Source organism: Pimephales promelas, chromosome 1 (assembly GCF_988280905.1).
Source record: "Pimephales promelas chromosome 1, fPimPro1.hap1.1, whole genome shotgun sequence".
NCBI lineage: Eukaryota > Metazoa > Chordata > Actinopteri > Cypriniformes > Leuciscidae > Pimephales > Pimephales promelas.
Window position 1 is genome coordinate 10,590,487 of NC_142769.1, and position 22,796 is coordinate 10,613,282.

At 38.5% G+C, this 22,796-nt stretch overlaps 1 protein-coding gene across 2 annotated transcripts in view; it reads left to right on the forward strand.

The window, feature by feature from the left end:
* LOC120477781 (phospholipid-transporting ATPase ABCA1) overlaps positions 1-22,796 on the forward strand; it is a 265,488-nt gene that overhangs the window by 146,860 nt on the left and 95,832 nt on the right. For both annotated transcript variants that reach the window (XM_039669594.2, XM_089126189.1), the window contains exons 21-29: positions 1,384-1,523; positions 1,614-1,751; positions 13,665-13,867; positions 14,881-14,944; positions 15,034-15,236; positions 15,717-15,765; positions 17,673-17,780; positions 17,928-17,960; positions 22,214-22,353. In XM_039669594.2, coding sequence (XP_039525528.2) covers positions 1,384-1,523; positions 1,614-1,751; positions 13,665-13,867; positions 14,881-14,944; positions 15,034-15,236; positions 15,717-15,765; positions 17,673-17,780; positions 17,928-17,960; positions 22,214-22,353 — 1,078 coding nt within the window. The remainder of the gene's footprint in view (positions 1-1,383; positions 1,524-1,613; positions 1,752-13,664; positions 13,868-14,880; positions 14,945-15,033; positions 15,237-15,716; positions 15,766-17,672; positions 17,781-17,927; positions 17,961-22,213; positions 22,354-22,796) is intronic.

Sequence of the window (22,796 nt, forward strand, 5' to 3'; positions counted from 1 at the left end):
AATCCTGATCAGAGCATCCCTATAAATAATTCTACATGATAAAATGATTGCTTTAACCCCATGATCAATGTTTTACATACAAAAGATTTCAAACCTGCAGGCAATCACAGTCCAAATCAATTCATTTTGACAGAAGGCAGGGTACGTACAGGCTTTTAAGAGTGAAATTCAAGCTCTTTTTCAACACTGTCATTCTACTGAAATTAGGACTCACTTGAACCGCCAAAGGCATTGGCCTTGATTTTAGAGCTCATTTCTTTTCTCTGCGTTTGTATTTCAATGATGAACATCTGCTGCACGATGCAGCAAGAAACATAAGATATTCATCATGCATTACGAAGGCTTTCTTAATGTGAATAACCTGTGAATTTGAATATTTGTAGTTATTAAAGGAGTAGTTCATTTTTTTTTTAAACTTTTGCTGATAATTTACTCACCCCCATGTCATCCAAGATGTCCATGTCTTTCTTTCTTCAGTCGAAAAGAAATTAAGGTTTTTGATGAAAACATTCCAGGATTTTCTCCATATAATGGACTTCATTGGGAACCAAACGGTTCAAGGTCCAAAAGACAAATTCAGTGCAAACTGCAAACTGTTCAAAGATCTTTAAAATTTGAGCTTTTAAAGTGCTCTGTTCTGTGATGCACGTTCGTGACTCTCCTGTTCGAAGTCGTTTATCAAAATGAACAAATCTTTTTCCTAGTCATTTGGTTCATTCAACGAACGAAATGAATGAATTGACTCGGAAAAAGATTCCTTCATTTTGATGAACGAGTTCGAACAGGAGAGTCACGTTCGGTTACCAGTAAAGTGCATTATATGGAGAAAAATCCTGGAATGTTTTCATCAAAAAACTTAGTTTCTTTTCGACTGAAGAAAGAATGACATGGATATCTTGGATGACATGGGTAAATTATCAGCAAAAGTTTTTTTTTAAAAGTGAACTACTCCTTTAACCCAACAGCTTCATTATTACCCAAATAGGGATGAATTAACATGTTGTTAATACTGTCAACTAAATCTTAACAGTAGTTATTTGTTTTCATTTAAATAAAGCTAAAATGAAATATAAATATTACATGTAAAACTAAAACGGAAATTAGAAATGTTGTCTTGACAACTAACCTAAATTATCTGAAGTACTAATATCAAAATAAAGGCTTATTCAAAATATCAATAAATGCTATAATAATATATAAATAATACTAAAATTGCAGAAATTCGGAATATATTTATACTGATTTTTAACTCTTTATATTTTTGAACATGTTGTATGTGTGATACTTCTCTATTGTGTATGTTTGCGTTCTTGTCTGTGTTTATATAAGTGAGTGTGTGTTATGTTTGAACGTGTATATTCATGTCCCGTTTGTTTGTTTCAGCATGACAGTGGAAGAACACATATATTTCTATGCCCGCCTGAAGGGACGGAGTTCTAAAGAGGTGAAGAAGGAAATTGATCAAATGATTAACGACGTGGGTCTACCTCACAAGCGCAAAGACCTCGCCAAGAACCTCTCAGGTGTGTGTGTGTGCATTAGCAGCATTCATACTACGCTTATAATGCTTAAAGACACTGGAGATTTGTCAAATTTTTGTTGTCTGCATTCAGGTGGGATGCAGAGGAAGCTGTCCGTTGCTATCGCATTTGTGGGCGGGTCAAATGTTGTGATTTTGGATGAGCCAACAGCAGGAGTTGATCCCTATGCACGCCGAGGCATCTGGGAGTTGCTGCTCAAATACAAGAAAGGTAACAGAAATGAACAAATGTAAACACAGGGCTCGACAGTGCAAGTATTTCACTCACGTTTGCAACAACAACAAAAAAAAAAAAATAGAATTGTGCTAACTGTTAAATGTATTTAGCTGTGTGAATGTAGGACAAAAAGGCCCTGCAGCTCCTTACAGAGTGCATCTTTTTGGATGAGCAGCAATAGTAAAGCATAGATCCAAATGAAAAGGACTGGTGTATTTCACAGAGTGAAATTCTCCATAATTAACTCCTAAACTTCAGTAGAGAACAATTCTTTGTAAGGAAGGAGGGGTTTCTTTATTGTACATTTATTTGCATGTAGTATGTAGCATATGGTTTGCGTTGCTTTAAATTGGTCAGTACAGCGCTGACTATTGAGTGTCGCTAGGAAACACGTCCGCGCTGCGCTGACGAATCGGCTGCGCGGCTCGGATCATTGTTGAACCGTGCAGATGACATGTCTGCGCGGCACGAGCTCTGTAAAGCCCCGCTGTCTCGTCCCACTTTTGGTTTGTTTGGCTTCCCATATCTCTGCCGTGCACACGCCGTACGCTATGTATGTTATACGCGCAGTATCTCGCTCTAGATTCCGGGAGGTTTTAACTCATTTGCGGGCATCAGGGAGACGCTATCAATATGCGTGAGACTCCCGGAACTTCCGTTTGGCGCGGTTTGAATTGAGCAGCGTAAAGGCACAGATGCCGATATATTGATGCTGACGTCATAATATATATTTTAATTAACTGTATTGCTGTTTGTTTATTATATGTTCAAGTCATTGTCGAGTCTTCCACTTCAAGTCAAGTCAAGTCTCAAGTAACTTGTTCTCAAGTCAAAGTCAAGTCAAGTCATTTTTGTACTTTAATCAAGCAAGTCACAAGTCCTGAAAATTGTGACTCGAGTCAGACTCGAGTCAAGTCATGTGACTCGAGTCCCCCACCTCTGGTATTTCAGGCATGTTTAGGGACGTATTGGTTTACTTCTTTAACAAGCTATCCAAGGCAAAGAAACTTGAATTGTACCTTTTTTGATGGATGAGATGGAATTCCAGCAGGTAGTAGGTTGATAAGCCAAGCAAGGCGTTGTATCCTATCTAGGTATTTCGGATCAAACCACACAAACACCAGATTGAAATTTTATCCGTCCTTTATCGTCAGTGGTGGAATGTAACGAAGTACAAATACTTCGTTACTTTACTTAAGTACATTTTTCACGTATCTTTACTTTACTTAAGTACAATAAATAGTGCCTACTTTTTACTTTTACTTCGTTACATTTTGCAGCAATTATTATACTTTCTACTCCACTACATTTCTACAACTTCTGTTACATTTTCGTTACATTTTCTGATCAGTTTTTCCCCTGCCAAAACGTAATCTGACCGTCCGTTCGTTGCACGTTTGTCTCACCAGTGACGTTTGGTTGCCATAGATACAGTATATCAACCCGGTCACACTAAATGCGTCTCACACGCAGTGTGTTTATCGTGCAACTCATACGCGAAAATTTGTTTTTACGTGCATAGGAAACACACCGTGTGTAATATATGTTTGGTTTGGTTAGGATATGGCAAGCCAAGAGGTTCAGAATTACACCATAAATTCATCTCGTTTACTGCCAAACATAGTTATTAACATATAGTAAGGATAAGCATGATATTGCCTAATTGCAAGCTTGTTTCAGAAATGGTGACATTTTTTTCCATCATTATTGAACATCATTATAGGAGTAGGCTATTAGGTTGAATGAGTTAGAATTAAATGTTTTATTAATCATTAGAAAATAGACATTAAGATAATAAATTGTTATGCAAGTACTTTTACTTTTAATACTTAAAGTACATTTAAAATAAAGTACTTTTTACTTTTTACTTAAGTATGGTTGTCATTGTGTTACTTCTACTTTTACTAAAGTAAATATTTATCTGGGTATTTGTACTTTTACTTAAGTACTGAGATTCAGTACTTCCTCCACCACTGTTTATCGTTACTCTGTACGTAATGGCGTTGATGACATCACATCAATACACAACATCCTCCTCCACCACTGTTTATCGTTACTCTGTACGTAATGGCGTTGATGACATCACATCAATACACAACATCCCCCCTTTACTTGAATATAAACTTACCCAAATTAAACATTCACAGTTTCTTACAGATTAAGACTATTCAAAACATTCAAAGTACATGTAACACTGTACCTCTTGATAGAACATAAGCAATGCTTTCTGAACAGATACATCGCACCACAACGTAACTCTCAATCTGATTTTCACTTGTTTTTCTCCTTACATAGGCAAACCTTCATTAGTCATTCAACAACATAGTCTCTAAACCTTTCAGGCAATTTGATTTGTCTCTGGGGTCTACAAGGTTTAGGAATCTGTTACTCTCTCTGAAATGTCTCACTGTTCCTTTTGCATTCTTCTGCACTTCGCTTTTGCTCCATATCACTACTTGGCTTCTGAACAGAAACCGTTTCACCATCCAATGTTGGTGTTTCCACAGACAGAAACTTCTTCTTGACACATGTCGTATTGCGTGCATAATTTGCTCCTGTGGTTGACTGAACAACAACACTGTTACCTTCTCTGCGTACAACCTTATGAGGTGTGCTGTGAAATGTTGTTGTGAATTTGTCTTTGTCCTGTCTCACAAGCACTTGATCCCCAACCGCTATGCCTGATGTCTTAGCGCCTCGTCTGTGGTCTGTGTATATCTTGGCTTTTCCTTTCTGTTCTGCGTCTTTGTCTCGAGCTTCAAGATCACTACACGGAGTTGTGATGTCTGGTAACTTCCCTCTGATCTTCCTCTGAAAAAGAAGTTCCGCCGGGCTCTTGCCCGTTGTGGCGTGTAGTGTTATCACGGTACCAAAATTTCAGTATTCGGTACCAATACCAGTAAAAATTCTCGGTGCCAATTTCGGTACCAAAGCTTAGTTTAAATTTACATATATTTAAGTTAGGGATGCACCGATCCACATTTTTTCACTTCCGATCCGATCCCGATACCCGACTTTGGATATCGGCCGATACTGATACTTTTCCGATACCAGAGCTGTGTTTGCTTTAATATTATTTATCATTATTGTTGATTTTATATGATGTTGAAATAAACTCCTCTCTACAGGCAAGGATGATATGTGCGTATGTATGTCAGTATATATATTAAACAATAGATAGACAATTAAACAAAGATACACATTATACAGGCCTACACAGTGCTTTAATTTCAGGAAGGTCTACTAACATTATTCAGGTATGGTCTAAAAAGAATTATAATAAAGTAATCAAAAGTAAAATAGCACTGCAAAGCTTACCATAGATAGATTTATGCTTATTAGAGCTGAATTAATTCATTCAAGAGCTGTGAGTGATTTTCTCTTTGCCTTTTGTTGTTTGACTCTCAGTAATGTCGCAATCGTCACATTTATACTGCTGCCCCTTTAAGAACGAGTTCAGATTTCATATCTACTGATGCACCATATTTTCTCCCAACTACTTCCATAACTACGTTCATTTTAGACATAAACAGTTTAAGTGTTAATCTCCAAGCCGGTCGGTTTGACATTTTTCTTGTGCAGGCTACATTTGATCGTTTAGACGCGCATATGAAGCCCAGATTATAATTTGCTTGTCTTGTTGCAGTCTGTTTCGGAGCACGCGCGCATTGGGAACAGCATTTCCTGCGCAAATGTTGTGCTTTTAATAGCTCTCTTTATTATTAAAAGTGTCCCGCAATTTAGCAACAGCAGAGCCTGCATTTTACAACAATCACAGATCGTGCTGATTCTGTCTTTAAGTTTTAGTATTAAGGAGAAATGACAGCGCACCGCCGCGATGGGAAGAAAGTTGGCTAGACAGAATGCGGCTATTGTTTTTAATGGTTTTTTACCTCAATATATTCTTTAATCTTTGGAAATCAGACTAATATCATAGATATAACCAGGCTACGTTTCCTCTGTCGTCACTCATTAAGCAGGTCTGTCGTGTTGTGCGTGCTGTGGGACTGCGTGAGAGATCTCTCTCTTTCTCTTCTGGACTGCGAATTGCAAACATGCATCACAGACAAATAGTTTAATTAATACGGCTTTGCAAACATTGCATTTTGCGGTCTTGCTCTGCTGCGGTGTTTCCAGTGTGAAGTATTTCCACACAGCGAACATGTTGGTAGCTCAATCCTATCCTGCTAGCTGGCTGCAAACTGCGGAATGGATTTCCTGAGTGGGGGTCTGTGTCTCATTGAGCCCTATTTTTTACAGTCTATGATTGAGCTGCACCTCCGTTCAGAATATCCATTCCACAGTTTGCAGCCAGCTAGCAGATTAGCAGGCCCGGGGAATCCCTTTTGCAGTCATTTCAGCAGACAACGTTAAAGCGCAGACATGGATCATAAATATCGGATTTCTCCGCAGGTTGGATCGGAAAAATCCGATACGTGAATTACGCTGGTATCGGTCCCGATACCGATACTGGATCGGATCGGCCCCATCCCTAATTTAAGTGTTTATCTAGGTTACAAGCATGGAAACTGTACATTTGTATTATAAACATTTTAGATAAAATGACCTAAAAATAAACAATAGTATACACTAACACATTTTTAAAGATGTTGGTAAAGTTTTAATCCGTTAACATTTATTTAATGCACAATGAATGAAGTGAACAAACATGAACAACCAAGTGTTTGTATTAAATAACATTTACAAACATTAATTAATGTTGTAAAAATATATTGTTCAATGTGTTGATGTGAATTAAGTAATGTTGATAAATGGTATCTTATTGTGGCGTTACCAAGCTATACAGGAGATAAAACATGTTTTATTTGACTTGAATGTACTTTTATTTAATCTAAAACTGCATTCATATTTAATTTTAAAAAGGCTTTTTAAACCTGCTGAGTTATAAAGGCAAGAATACGCCTAGAACTGGCACTGACATTCAATGACATAAATAGGGATGCATCGATACTAATACCAGTACTCTGGTGTCGGTTGGATACTACTGTGCTCATGTACTCGTAAAACTACCCCGAAAGCACTTTATAGGCCGTTCACATATCGCGCGTGTTTTTTTATTATATTTTTGCGCGTGAAGCGCTTGCTCTCACGCTGCGTCTGTCGTTGCTATGCAACGAGTTTTTATTATGAGCGCGCTTGCCTCGCGCCTATATTTGAAATTGCGAATTTGCATGTAAACGGCCTATTATGGCAACGTGACATTAGTCTATTGCAAAATATAATTTCCATGGCTCTTTCCTCCTTTCGTGTCAACAAGTGGATTCAGAGAGAGAGCCATATCAGCGTTATGAAGAGGACGCAACTGTGCACCTTTCAGACAGCGCGTCTAGAACTGGATTAACCTGGTACTCGGTACCTTGAAAAGCTGGTACCGTAACAGTTTTTTTTTTTTTTTTTAGTACCGACTTGGTACCGAAGTACCGAGTTTTTTGACACTAGTGGCGTGTTGTATGGACCTGTTGCGTAGCTCTCTTTTCCAGTCCTGACCCTCAGAATGGGCAATCCGCACACGTTTCATCAGTGACGCGTTTTGTCTTTCCACTTCTCCATTAGCTTGCGCCCACTTTGGCGTTGTCCTGATATGTTGTATTCCGATTTCCTGCCAAAAAGCCTGAAACTGACTGGATTTAAACTGCGGGCCACAATCTGACCTGATTGTTAAGGGAAGTCCGTGCCGACTGAAAATGTCTTCCAAACAGTCGATCACTTTTTCTGCTGTTGTTGACTTGAGGATTGCATATTCATAATACCTGCTGTAATAGTCAACAACAACCAGAATCGAATGTCCGTCCGGTAACGGACCAAGTAAATCTGTGGCTAAATCCTGCCACGGCCCTTCAGGCATCATATTCCTCTGCTTTATGTGTGTGCATCTCACCTTTGGCTGATGGGCCCAGCAGACGTGACAGAGGATCTGCGATATTGTGCGTTCCAGGTATGTGAATCACCCGGAAATCATAAGGCTGTAATCTCAAGACCCACCTTTCGATTCGTGCGCATGGTTTTGAGCGAGGGCTGTAAATCGCTTCCAATGCTTTGTGGTCCGTGACAAGATCAAAGATCAAACTTCCGGCCATAAACGTAAGGGTGCAATCGTTCACATGCCCACACCAGAGCCAGTGCTTCGCGCTCTGTCTGTGAATGCCTTTGTTCGCACTCTGTCAAGCTCCTGCTCACATAGCAGACAGGAACCATTCCCTCACCATTTCTCAAAAGATCTCAATCCAATTGAGTGTCTGTGGGATATGCTTGACCAGCAAGTTCCAAATCCATGGTGGCTCCACACCGCAACCTATAGGACTTAAAGGATCTGCTGCTAATGGCTTGGTGTCAGAGACCACAGGACACGGAGTATTTTTAGAAAAATGATTTTAGGTCAACGCTGTTTTGGTAGCACGCATTGGACCAACAGCATATTAGGCAGGTGGCCCACAATGTTTTGTCTCATTGGTGTATAGTTTATACAGTTAAAATTAGGCCTATAAATAATTTCATCAATTATTACTGTATAAAATACAGTTTGAAGCAGAAATGTTGATTTGGTGTACTGCAGTCAAGTCATTGCAAACACAATACAACAGTAACAATCACACAACAATCACACAAAAAAACCTTTTTTTTTTACAAATTGAAATCTGTCAACTGAAATCTGCACACTCTGACTTTCAGACATCGCCCAGACTGCAAATCAGGCAAAAATCTGTACAACAGTTGTGTGTATTCCAGGCTTCAGAGGTATTAAGAAGTGATTAACACTGTTTCAGCTGTCAGAAATAGATCAAAGACCATGGGAGCTGTTACACATGTGAAAGAGAGATGTTGAATCTCACTTGCAACCCTACAAGCTTGAATGCTATCATGGATCTGCTGCAGGATGTGAAGAACTTTGGCAACACTTTCCATCGCGGAGAACATGGTGATCAATGGTGTCAAAGATTTTGCTAGGTCAATAAAAGCAATGAGCCGGTCTAAATTCATTCTCTGCGTCTGTCAGAGGTAGAAGAATCTGTTCTCAAGATGCTTTCTGGATATATGGGGTTAGACCACTGGAGCAGAACATCATGACTTTCGTCAGTACCTTGTCTGAGATGCCACAGCTGTTTCTGCCTGTAACACTTTCTCTTATAAATTGTGACAGTGTTCATTCCAGTTTTGAGGAATGATTTGGTCCCCACATACTTTACTGGTGAGGCTATGAAATTGTCTTTTTGTTCTCAAATTGGAGTCCAATCCTGCTTCTGTAGTGCCAATGTCCTGCAGAGTTTTGCTTCAGCAAACTTGCCTGGGTCTCCATCTACAATTGTATGGATACATTTAAAAACAAATATTTTTTTTTCTTTGTGTTTTGCCCTTTCATCCACACTAAGACACCATTTTTCACCAGAGCTTTTTGAAGACACTCTCCAAAGAGTATTTTTTTAAGCAGATTTCTCATTGTAGTGTGGACTAGGAAAACAAAGGTATTCAAAAGAATAATGCATGCTAATCATGTGACACATACTGCACCTATTGTTCATACTGTGTATATATATATGTATTTACCAACATGTGCCTGCTACGCATTGTCTTATTGTTTTAAATTAGTGTTTTATTTACCTTATTTAGGTGGTTACAAATCATAAGAAGTCATTGTAAAAAAATCTGCATTGCAGAAGCTTGTTTAATCAATGATGAAAATGTGAAACATTCAATTTATAATTATTGTCAATACTAATAAGTCCTGCAGTCCTCAGGGGACTGAAATAGCGTATTCAGCCCGTTTCAGCTAGATTGCATGTGTAATTAGATAGCAGCTGATGATTATTTGATTAGTGAAGGCGATTATTGTCTGATTAATAATTTAGTAAAATGAAATGATGTGTACTGGTGCAGTTAATTGGGCTGAGAGTGGCCCTTTGTCATACACACAAATCGAATAAGGGGTTCTTGGCTTTTGCTGTGTAGTGTTGGCCTGTAGATTGTACAGTTTGAGTTCAGCTAGTTCCTACTACTGACCACATTCACAGATGGTGGACATGAAGCCAAAGCAGATCTTTTTTGAAAAGTCTTTTACATTTGCTTATGTACTGTAAAAATTCAAGTCCAATGATGATCAGTAAGGTAGATGAAGCGGTTCAAAATAACAAGATTTATTTAACAAGAGCAAGCAACACGATACCTTGTTGAAGGAGATATGGAACTTAAATATACAAGGTGATGAACTAAATAGAGACAGGTGTCCCTTGTTAGTGAATGTCCATGCCAACTAATAACTGGCAGGAAAGTTATTTTTGAGGGAAAAAATTAATTCACCTTTGGCTAAGCCACGTCCTAGAATGTAGATTGACCAATCACAGCGCAACCAAGAACGTGCTCCCACAGAAGTCCGACACTTTTTCACAGCACTCCATTGACTTTCAACACAGGCGTCTCATGTTTTTGGTCTCGGCAGGCTATTACCGTCGTAGTTTTATCAAAAATATGGTTAAACGTTGTGCCTCGGGCATTTGTAACAGAGAGGTTGGAGGGGGGTGTCCATTTTTTCCCTTCCCAAAACCGAAGTCAAATCCTGACAAGTGTCGTCTTTGTATTAAACTGTGTGGACGTCCTCAGTCAGCTAAACCCCGCAAAGATCAACAAGCACATCTTTTTTACTTCTAACCTTACTGTGAGTGTGAGTTTATACTAGTTAGACCGTTTTATAATGTTTTAGGTTATGATTTCGGTTCTCATACCGGTTGTTGATACGCTAGCACACGCTGCTAATAAATACAACGTTATACTCGTGTAGCTAGTCCGTTTGCTTTGTAATAACGATTATAGAAGTGAATAGAGACCTACCCAGCTTTGCATGAACAGTGTTGCTCCCTGATATTGTTAGTCCCAGCCTACGTCTCGATTAGGATCTGCGGTGCTTCATTTTTTGACTGTTTCCGGTAACGTTATGCTTTTGCCTCTATTTTGGATGCCTTGTTGTTCTTGCGTTTCACCTGCATGTCTTGAATATAGCCTTCGAACGCATATTGCAGCCCCTTTTGCCTACTTCTATCGGACACTTTATTTGCTGCTTTATAAAAGTTTGATAACATTTCAGCAGGAAGCTGTTACAGCATAAAGCCATGCAGAGCGCAGATGAAGTTTGACGGATGTAGCAACAGTAACTAAGGGGGGCGGGGCTTAGCCAAAGGTGAATTCCCTCAATTTCTTCCACTTTCCTTGCATACATTCCTTGTTACCCTTCCTTGGCACAACGTTGATAGATGCGATATCCATATTATTTTAGGTTCTTGTATTCTATCACAAATCAATTCCAATGATGATGATGAGGAGTTCAAAATAACAACAAGGTTTATTTAACAAGCACAAACAACACAAGACAGAGTGCATAGGATAAACAACACCGGACAAAGAAAGAAAGGAAATGAGGAAACTTAAATAGACAAGATGATAAACTAAACACAGACAGGTGTGCTCGTCAATGAATGTCCATGACAACCAACGACTGGCAGGAAACTAGAACAAAGGAAGGCAAATTGTTATGCTTGTGACATATCAGTAGGATTTCAGTACTAATGGTGCAATTTTATGTCAAAGGGATGAAAACAACTAATATTTTGGTGTGAAAAGGGGAAAACATCCAGTAGGTGGCAATTGGCCGACTGATTCAAGTTGATAGAAGAGCAACTTTGACTCGTTGCAACCGAGGTATGCAGCAAAGCATCTGTGAAGCCACAACACGCAAAACCTTGAGGCGGATGGGCTACAACAGCAGAAGACCCCACCGGGTACCACTCATCTCCACTACAAATAGGAAAAAGAGGCTACAATTTGCAAGAGCTCACCAAAATTGGACAGTTGAAGACTAGAAAAATGTTGCCTGGTCTGATGAGTCTCAATTTCTGTTGAGACATTCAAATGGTAGAGTCAGAATTTGGCATGAACAGAATGAGAACATGGATCTATCATGCCTTGTTACCACTGTGCAGGCTGGTGGTGGTGGTGGTGTAATGGTGTGGGGGATGTTTTCTTGGCACACTTTAGGCCCCTTACTACCAATTGGACATTGTTTAAATGCCACGGCCTACCTGAGCATTGTTTCTGACCATGTCCATCCCTTTATGGCCACCATGTACCCATCCTCTGATGGGTACTTCCAGCGACATAATGCACCATGTCACAAAGCTCGAATCATTTCAAATTGGTTTCTTGAACATGAAAATGAGTACTCCATACTAAAATGGCCCCCACAGTCACCAGATCCCATCCCCATAGAGCATCTTTGGGATGTGGTGGAACGGGAGCTTTGTACCCTGGATGTGCTTCCCACAAATCTCCATCAACTGCAAGATGCTATCCTATCAATATAGGCCAACATTTCTAAAGAATAATTTCTGCACCTTGTTGAATCAGTGCCATGTAGAATTAAGGCAGTTGAGAAGGCGAAAGGGGGTCAAACACAGTATTAGTATGGTGTTCCTAATAATCATTTAGGTGAGTGTAGAAAAGCCACTGTTGAACTGCAAACATGTATTTGAACCTCTTCATGCTGGCTGGCAGTTGTGTGTAAAGTTGCATTTCAGCCACCTCTTACCAAAGCTAGCAAATAGAAATGTTTACAATGTGTGTAATAATTTGGTACACAGTGTAAAAGAATGTATGTGACATTTTAAAAAGGCTAGTTATTGCTTTAGTTCCACAGAACGTTATTATTTTTCATAGTTTGTTGAGCCATTTTGCCGCCTTTGATAGATCACTGTTCCTTAATACAAAGCAATACAAATCAAACAGTCATTTCTCTTTATATTCCTCCTTCTCTCTTTCTATCTATGTATCTATATCTATCGCTCTCTAGTGCTGTTCATTATCTGAAGCTGAATGTCACACTGAATGGGTGTGTTGACACAGATCCATCTGACTAGACAGTGTGATTTGTGTGTATCTGTGCCTGTAAAACCTAAAAGGTGTGCATTTCTTTGAGCCTTTCAGATTCTTCACACACAGCAGTGGCCAAAAGTGATGTCCAGAGGGGATATTTGTGTTATATTTTTCTCTAAAAGTTCAATTAAACCATCAACATATGAGGAAAATATTTTATATTTTTTCAATATTTTAAATATGAGGGAAGAACAAAACACTAAACTTGGTCAAAGTATTAGTCTGATCAAATTATTTGGCAAAAAGGCAAGCTATCAAAAGTATAGAATGGAAAATAGAAAAAAATGACAACCTGGCCAAAAATAATGTCTAGACAAACTGGCGTGTTTCATTGCGTTATCACAAATACAACTATTGACTTAAAGCACAACAATGTAAAATGCTTACCAAATCTTTAATAAGGGTGAAGATGTCAATTTTCCTAGGCCGGACATCACTTTTGGCCACTACTGTAAATACAACTCTCTGAAAGGTTTTATAGTGAAGTCACGCACAGTGTCCAGATCGTTGCTTTAAAAGTTCCAACATCAGCATCTCTCAATATAAACACAAGTTTAAGTTTACAAGCCAGATTCTTGTTCTCTGGTTTTTTTAAAAGTGCAGACGCATGAAATTTCATGATATTTCTGCAGTCGGCAAGTCAAAGGACTGATGCCTTGAACTCCCACTTTCTCGTCATACAGACAGAGCAAAAATAATGCCGGTGCAGAACCCCACGGGTGTCTGGCTTCACTACGAGCTCCAGCAAATACAAAAGAGGGGAAACTTTTCTATACAGGGAGCGAATAAGAGTGAGATCTGAGTGGCACGTACATATAAAAGCGCCTATATATAGAGCACCCTGTTTTCCAGTGCACCTGCACTTCAAACACATCCTATCCCATTCAAATGTGAAAGAGCCCTTCAGAAATCCACGTTTGCAGCTGTACTTTGATTGTTTTCGCACTGAATTTGTGTTTTCGCGTCTTCTAGGTCGTACTATAATTCTGTCTACCCATCACATGGATGAAGCGGATATTCTGGGCGATCGTATTGCCATTATCTCGCATGGGCGCGTCTGCTGCTGTGGTTCCTCACTCTTTCTCAAGAAAAAATACGGTAGAGGCTATTACCTCACGCTCGCACGGGCCAATCAGGATCAAGTCACCACACAACGGGTCCCATCAATTAAAGAGGTAAACTGGCCAAGGCAACACTCACAATTCACACCACCAGTCAAACGTTTGTATATTCCTTAATAGTGCTATTTCACACATTTAATTAAAAGTGCATACATTTCTTGGGTGCGTTCTTTTCTTAGGTTTTGTTTTGTTTGAACATTGAGTTTCTATGTACGACGAACTCCATACGGTCCAAAAAAAAAAAAACCCAAAAACAATCAGTATTATTTCTGAAGAGTTCAGATGCAAAAGCCTCTAAGTGCCATTTGAAATTTTCTTCTAAAATGATCATTTTTATCAAGCTTGTATATTTAAGTTCAGTAATTTCACTTAAATGGCAATGAAGATTACCTATTAATTGTCATTTAAGTGAAATTACTGAACTTAAATATACAAGCTGGGTAAAAATGGTCATTTTAGAAGAAAATTTCAAATGGCATTTAGAGGCTTTTGCATCTGAACTCTTCTTATATTCTTAAATGATAATACATAATTTATTAAATAAATATATTTTATGTATTAAAACTTAGATGCTTTTTATTCTTTTTAAAAATGTCTATTTAGGTTTATTTCATTCAGTTTTAGTAATTGTAATATTTGAAATGTTAGAAATTAGAAATGTTACCTTGACAACTAACTGAAATAAAATAAGTTTGTTTTTTCATCTAATATTTATATATTATTTCAGTTGTATTCAACTCAAATTAAACTTTATTGAGGTATTTAGGAAAATGTTTCTATATCAAATTATATTGTATTAAAATGTAATTCAAATATATTCACTTATTTTATCTGCATTTCAACGTGAAAACAACAACAACAAAAAAACATTAAAACAAAAAGATAAATTAGAAAGGAAGATATGCTTCAATGGCTTGTTTCCCCATAAAAATTACAAAACAATAAAATAAAATCTAAATGAACTAGTTGACGAGTCATATCCCATCCCTACTAGCAACCAACCAGAAAACTCTAGTTTAGCATGGTTAAAAATGTACGTTTTTAACTTTGCATTTCATATTTTGTAGTGTGATAAATTCAGTGTGGATGAGGGAATATGCAGTGACAGCATCAGCAGTCTGGACCCACCAGGTTTACAGCTCTCACACACACTCTAATAAACGTTTCTTTCTGTTTGAGATGTTTCTTTCTAAATGCATTTTTATGTTCCTCCTGATCAGATGTGGCGGATCTGAGTCGACTGGTGCGACGGCACGTGCCGGAGGCCGAGTTTCTGGAGGTCATTGGTCAAGAGCTGGTGTATGTGCTGCCCTACGCGGGCGCTAGAGACGGGAGCTTTGCTACCCTGTTTAAAGAGCTGGACCTGGAGAAAAGCACTCTGGGCGTCACTAGCTATGGGATATCAGATACAAGCTTGGAGGAGGTACATATAGGGGTCACATAGGTGACATTTACTCTTGTGGTAAATGCAGTAGTGATATATTGTATCTAATACAGAGGAAGCTTCACCAATGCATCTGATATGTATCTGTTTAAATTTCACATTTGACTTTGATGTGCAAATACTTACTTTAGCTACAGATACTTGGCTCCAGATCAATGTATCACAGACTATTTAATAATGATACATATTAAAGATTATTATTTCATTCATTTATTTCAAAGATTATTATTTCATGCCTTCAGTTTCCCATTCCTCTCTTCTGTTTTACTGTAAAAAACATCGGTTATGGGGTATTTTCAGTTCACTTTAGAGATTTTAAGAGAAAGAAAAAGCTAAAACAGTGTGTTAAGTTGGACTTGTTTAGGAATTTAATATCCCAGATTTATTGTGTTTAATGCTCAATACTTGTAAACACTTGTGAAATTGTCCAGATAAAACAAAACGTGTTTAATTTCACAGATCTTTCTGAAGGTGGCTAAAGACACAGGTGTTGACGTGGAATCCAATGGTAACATCCTTTCTGAATATTCACTCCATTTTAAACTTTAACATACAGTATCACCATCTCCAGTAAGTTATCTAAGACATATTTTAGGCTTCGTTCATTGTTCACACTGTCCAAATCCGATTATTTGTGCGCCCGATTGGAATCTGATCGGAATTATTGTCCACACTGTGTATCGTAGCTGTTCAGATCTGATTTGTGTGTAGTGTGGTTCTCTTTCGTTTTATGGAATATCTGAACTGGTTTTGATGGCAATGATGTTGCGTTGGTAAGGATATGCAAAAACGCAACAAATGCAACATGGAGAGGTACACAATACAGATGTTGTTTTATTTAAAATGTGACAATGTGTATCCGTCACTCTGAACTACTGCGTCTTATGAGGCTGCGGCAGAAATGCATGCGTGGTTTAATTCTGTGCTATCACCTCTCCGCCAGTCTCAACATGTCTCCATTTATATTGTAATTTTCTGATTTTACGTTTTACATAGCCTGAGATAGAGCAATCAGACTGAAACAGATTTCCAGGAATTCGATTTCACTAGGACTTCAACCACTTATGAATGTAGCTCAAAACGGATTTGTATAAATTCCTTTTCATGTGATTTTTTACAAACCACTTTGGACATGGACCTAGGATTTAGGACGAGGCGTAGACCATTTTCCACCCTTTCTTTGGTTATGTTCAGACTGCAGACAAATTATATATTTTTTCTCAAATCAAATCAACCTGTAGCCATGTCAATATTAGATTACGCTGGTAGTAATCTCTATTAATCTACAGTATTATTACATTGTTTGATGCAATATTGTTTTATTTGATATTATGTAAATGTGAACTTTTATTTTATATTGGTTTATTTATTATTACCATTTGTTACTTGTATTTATATTGTTTAAAGATATAAGTTAATATTCTGTCCAGTTTGGCCCTGTAAATAAAGCGGTATTGTTTTTTTTTATTTAATTTTTTTATTTTAATTTTTTTTTTTTTTTTGACAAAGTGTGTGCGGTTTCGTTTTCTTAAGTACCGTTTCAAGAACCGTTTAGGCACCGGAACCGTTTAAAAAATACCGAGTAGTTACTGGTATCGGATAAAACCCAACCGATACCCAACCCTAGTTCACAATTGCAAGTGATAAAAGAAGAAGTCTGTGTCCACTCCAGACATAACCAACATGTCTAATATTTAGGCCTACGTTTTTTTTTTTTTTTTTTGTATATGAATTGCATACGGAAATGTCTTTAAATTTGGATTACACAGTTTACACACAAACAATCTAATAAACGTATTGTTATGCATATGAAACGGGTAAGATTTCTGATCATACTGACATACTAATAACTAATAAATAATATGATTTTTTTTTAAATTCACAATTACCAGGTTTATGTTTGTATCATCAAATTTAGGATTAGTTTTGAGTGCATGACATGCCCTCTTCCCTCTTAGCTGCACTCACACACGATCTGTAAGTTTGCTGTTCAGTTCGATATAGTTTTTAGCTGTCTTATCCTTCAGAAACAGCTTCTTTGCAAAACTGTACAACATGGTGGCTGTAACAACTGTACTGAAAAGTGCCACTCAAACTGATAAGATCAAACTGAAATTATCTGGGATCTTGGTAAAAATTGTAAACCTCTTGTTTCCAACAGTGGGATCCTTCAAAGTGATATTCTTTCTATTTAAGAGCCTTACGGTTCCTCTCAGATAAGAATGGTCCACTCGAATAAGAGCTTGGATGAAGTGTTGCAATTGTACTCTCCTGTCTTACCTTGGAGTGTGTGTGTAAACGTGCGTTAATGCTCCCTCAGATAAGAACAGGCCAAATGAATAAGCTGGAAGTATCGCACCCACACTCCTCCAGAATAACCTGTGCTGTGTGTGTGTGTCTGTTAATGTCTCACAGATAAGAAAGGAAATGTTGAACAACAGCCCAGAAGCAGCTCAAGGATATCAGGAATACAGGCTATCAGCTCAGTATTGGAATCCAAAGATGAAAACACTGAGAAAAACGGTACGCTCAAACATAAACTCATAAACAGAGAAAAAAGAACCCGTTCATTTACAAACCAATCTTTTGTAAAATGTACGTGATACTAAGAAAATAATGACTTTCTTTAATATCTCTGATCTGTATTGTTTTCCCCTTGTTTTGAAACAGAGGTGAAGGTTAAACACACTAGTCGTGTAGAGGGTAAGTAAAAGATCTTCCATTTTTCCACCTGTAAACATGATCAGCGTCTGGCAGCTGTAGTAGTGAGCTAGCTGTACTGTAGTTAGCCTGGGAAAACCAAGACAACTTCTGGCAAATTTAGATTTGCTCTGAAAATTAGTCTGGCAAAGAGCTTATTCAAACCCATTTCCAGTCCGCAGAAATCGCGGCACCAATCAGAAACGTTGGGGCGGGCTTTACACGATGACGAAAGCGCTGGGATTTTGAAGCAGATTTTGTAGCCTGCATTACAAAGATGGACGCTGCCATCGCACATCACTCGCTCGAATCAGCTATCGCGTCTGTTTTTAAGCGATTTGAACGTTTCCTTTTTGTTAAAAACCAAGCAAAGATCAACACTCACCGCCGCTCTGCAAACGTCATCTCCTTCATTGCTCTGATTGGTTTTAGGTCTACCTGGTGACGCCACTCTGGAAATGATTTGTCTATGACGATTTGCCAGACCATATCTCAGTTACAACTGAGAATGGTCTGGTTTTAACCAGGCTAAGCTGTAGTGGTGAGGCAGCTTTAATAATTAAGGTTGCTGTAAACTGTAATAGTGAGGTGAGTTACAGGTAACTGTAACTGGTGATGCGCAGTTTAGTGGTGCTACTGTAATATCATGGAGCTCTAGCTCCAAATGAATGGTTGTTTGCGCCATTGGCATGTTTTTTTGAGGCCAGTGCTGCATCTGGGGCCATTATCATAGGACACTAGATAGAGCACAATAGAATGGAACAGAACATGTAATTGTTGAGACAACTTTTCTAAAGATGAACTCTTTCTAACTTGGCAGCATCTTAAAATCTAAATTGCATGGTGCTATACACTGTAAAAACAATAAGACGTGACAGCAGCCATAATGTCTGTCTGATGCATGTGTACATACAGTAATACCAATAATAACAAAATAACACGTATGGAATAAAAGAAGCAAACTGCCCCTTAATGGGCACACGAGAGCCTGCTGTGATGGTTCAGTGGATTTTAGTGTGCTCTGGGTTCATTTGGAGTGCTCACATTTGTTATTGTAGACATAATTTTGACACAAATGCAATTCTTCCTTCAGTTTTCTGTGAAAATGCATCAATTGTAAAGTATTAATACAACACAACAGGCCCTGCAATAACAACACGTATCCAAACAATATGAGTGGCCCTACAATACTATTTATTATCATGGTACTTTTTGCTGTTATCATACCATGAGACTTAATTTAGGTATTGTAAAAAAATATATAATAATATTAAAATAGGTAAATAAAAACCTTGCAGTAACAGTCAAGTAGCTGTAATAGTGAGATGGTTGTAATAAGGTGATGGATGGTGATGGTTGCTTTCGCACCAGATAGTTACCATTACGAACTAGCCACCAGCAGGGGCGAAAATTTCATCAAAATGTTGGGGGGGACAATAAACATAACAATTCTCAAGAACAAATTTTGAAGGGGACACCAATAATACAGGCAAAAAAATACAGAGGAAAGCCTTACTAGTACTATTATTAGTGTAGCATGGAGACCATTATACTTCTTAAAATTTCTTTCTGGTTTAAGCCAGCGGTGAATCTACTCTCCTAACGTTACATCACGTAGTAGTGTATGTGTACACTCTGTTTGTGTGTGGGGATATACTGGCTATTAAACAAGCTAGGTAAACGAATAGACTATTATAAACAAGGAAGGGTAAAATTATAATCGCTAACATAGCAGACTGCATCAGTGACAAAAGTACATTGGTTACACAATCATATATTTGTTTTTTTGACATGATTTATTATATAATGACTCGGCATAATCTATATTAAAGAGAAAATAATCACTTCATCCGATGTATAAAGTGAATAAAATAAAATTGACTAAAGGGGGTCGCACGGACGAGAAGCGCAGCACAGCGTCTACTCAAGGACAACTCCAGGTAACGTTATCGCACACCGGATGCACACTTTCTAATCAGTGTATGGCCAGCAATATTGTAAAATGACATGAAATGAAGATAATGTCTGTTCCATGTTATTACTGTACAATTAAATACAATCGTTGCTGAGTCTGCAGTCTGAAAACTTTACCTCAGAGCATCCGTTGAATGAATTAAGAATCTCACCTGAAAAATCCAATAACATTCAAGCAGCTGATTTCTGTAAATGAATGCAAACCTAAATGTATATTGCAGCATAGGGCAGGATCCATCAGCACCGATTTGAGACAAAAATAATTTAAACTGTATATAAAACTATGTATAAACTATATGGCGCTCTGTGGCGCAGCAGGGTTTTGAACACGGTCCTGAGTCGTTGCTGGGCACCGCGGACAGACGCCGAATGGCGCCGCTGGTGTGTGTACACTTATAGAGAATAATGTGTTCGAATTTTAAAGACGTGGCCCTGCGCGACGCTGCACTTCTCGTCCAGTGTGCAACCCCCTTTACTGGAGTTCAACAACTAACGTTACTCAAAAACTATCTTCTTCTCTCCCGCCACCGGAATGTGTGTGTCTGAGGTAAAAGGGGCGGAGGCAGTGGACCAACGCACTGTCACAATGTTTAGAACGCACGTTTTTTTCGTTATTGCCCCATTTGCATTTGTGTTATTTTATTTCTTTATCATTTTAAGAATAAATCATTACATTATTTACAATACAATATTTACAATGTAAATACAATTTACAATATAATTGAATGTTTTTTGGGGGGGACAACCCTCAGATAGGGGGGGTCCTGACCCCCCCGACCCCCCCGCGATTTCCGCCTATGGCCACCAGGATGGTTCCCGAAAAACTAATGGTTCCCTTTGGAAAGTTTTCCTGGTTGCTTTCGCACCGCCAGTAGAAACTCTGAAGTGACGTAAGCCGCACATCTTGTTGTAATTTTTATTTTGATTGCGCTGAGAATGCCAGCCAGAGTCTGAGCACACAGTGCTCGCATTCTCCATGGTCATTAGTTTACGATCTGTCTAACAGTCCTGTCTAATACGTTATTAGATAGAACTGTCATAAAAGTAGTCAGTTCATGAAAAGGTATTAGCATATGCCGTGTAGTTGATATCCAGTGATATTAATTGATAATAAGGACAGGTGCTGGTGTTTCGCGTGCGTTCGGCCAATCAGCGTCAATCACTAACATCATGGTTAGTTCCTAAAGTGCTGGTTTAGAGCCTAGTCTGAAGTAGGAGCTAAATTAGTTCCTCCAAAAGGACTTCCTAGAACTTAAAGGGTTAGTTCACCCAAAAATGAAAATTAAGTCATTAATTACTCACCTCCATGCTGTACCAACCCCGTAAGACCTTCGTTCGTCTTCGGAACACAAATGAAGATATTTTTGATTAAATTTGAGAGCTGTATAACTACCACATTGGCTGCCTAAGGGACTGGCTCTTGACGGCCCAGAAAGTCAATGAAGAAAATGTTTAAATATTCCATGTGACTACAGTGGCTCAACTATACGTTTATCAAGCGGCGAGAATACTTTTTGTGCGAAAAAACAAACAAAAATAACGACTTTATTCTACTATTCCTTTTCTTCCTTGTTGGCCTGAAACGAGACTTCAATACGATTTCCACGACACATGCGCGAGAATTGCGATCTCCCTTAACTACCTCAGTTCAGTTCTCGCGCATGCGTCGTGGAAATCGTATGGAAGTCTCGTTTCAGGCCAACTGTAGTCACATGGAATATTTAAACATTTTCTTCATTGACATTCTGGGTCGTCAAGAGCCAGTCCCTTAGGCAGTCTATGTGGTAGTTATACAGCTGTCAAATTTAATCAAAAATATCTTCATTTGTGTTCCGAAGACGAACGAAGGTCTTACGGGGTTGGTACAGCATGGGGGTGAGTAATTAATGACTTAATTTTCTTTTTTGGGTGAACTAACCCTTTAAATCATTCCTAGTTCCTGTGGTGCGAACATGCCAAAATCTGGGTACTTCCGCCAACAGTTCTAGGAACTATGAAAAGGTTCCTCCGGTGTGAAAGCTTTTGGTGTGGCAACAGTAATAGTTAGGGTGGCTGGAATAGTTGGCTGTAACAGTGAGGTAGATGTAATAGCGAGAAGGCTATAACTGTGAGGTGGATGTAAGGAAGCTGGCTGTAATAGTTAAGTTACTGAAACAATTAGGTAAAGCAGTTGTTACAATTAGGAAGGTGTATTACTAAGCTTTAATAGTTGACAAAATAGTAACAGTGAAGTATTTGTAATAGTTGTAATAACCCATGTGAATTTATTGTTTACATTACAGACGTCCAGCGCCCCATGTGTGCGAATGGCAAAGGGTCGCACGTCATCATGGGTTGGTCACTGATCAAACAGCAGTTTTTAGCTCTTTTTATCAAACGATTTCACCATGCCCGTAGAAGCAGGAGAGGAATCATCGCTCAGGTAATACCAACAGACCTTCGTCCACTCCTTTTCTTCCTTTAAAGCTACACTGTGTGATTTTTACCCCTATCTAGCGGTGAAAAGGTATATGATCATCCAGTGAATATTAGTTTCTCTTCCTCTCAATTCCGATTTCGTTACGGTAGCCAATGTAGTCCAAGATAAACATGGCTTCCAGCTCGACCTCGTCCTTGATTGTTCACTCAAACGTAAACGCGAAAGGCGAAGCTTGAATAAACGGGTATGTCCCTCTTTTGCTAATGTACTTTCAAGATGGATAGGCAACATGGCGACCGACATTAGAACCCCTTACCCGTATGTATTTCCATTGCCATATTATACACTCACGAGAATACTTTATTACTTGAATGAAGTAAATATACATTAATGAGCACATATATTTTTGAAACAACCAAGTGTTTTTAGCTAAGAATGAACTAAAA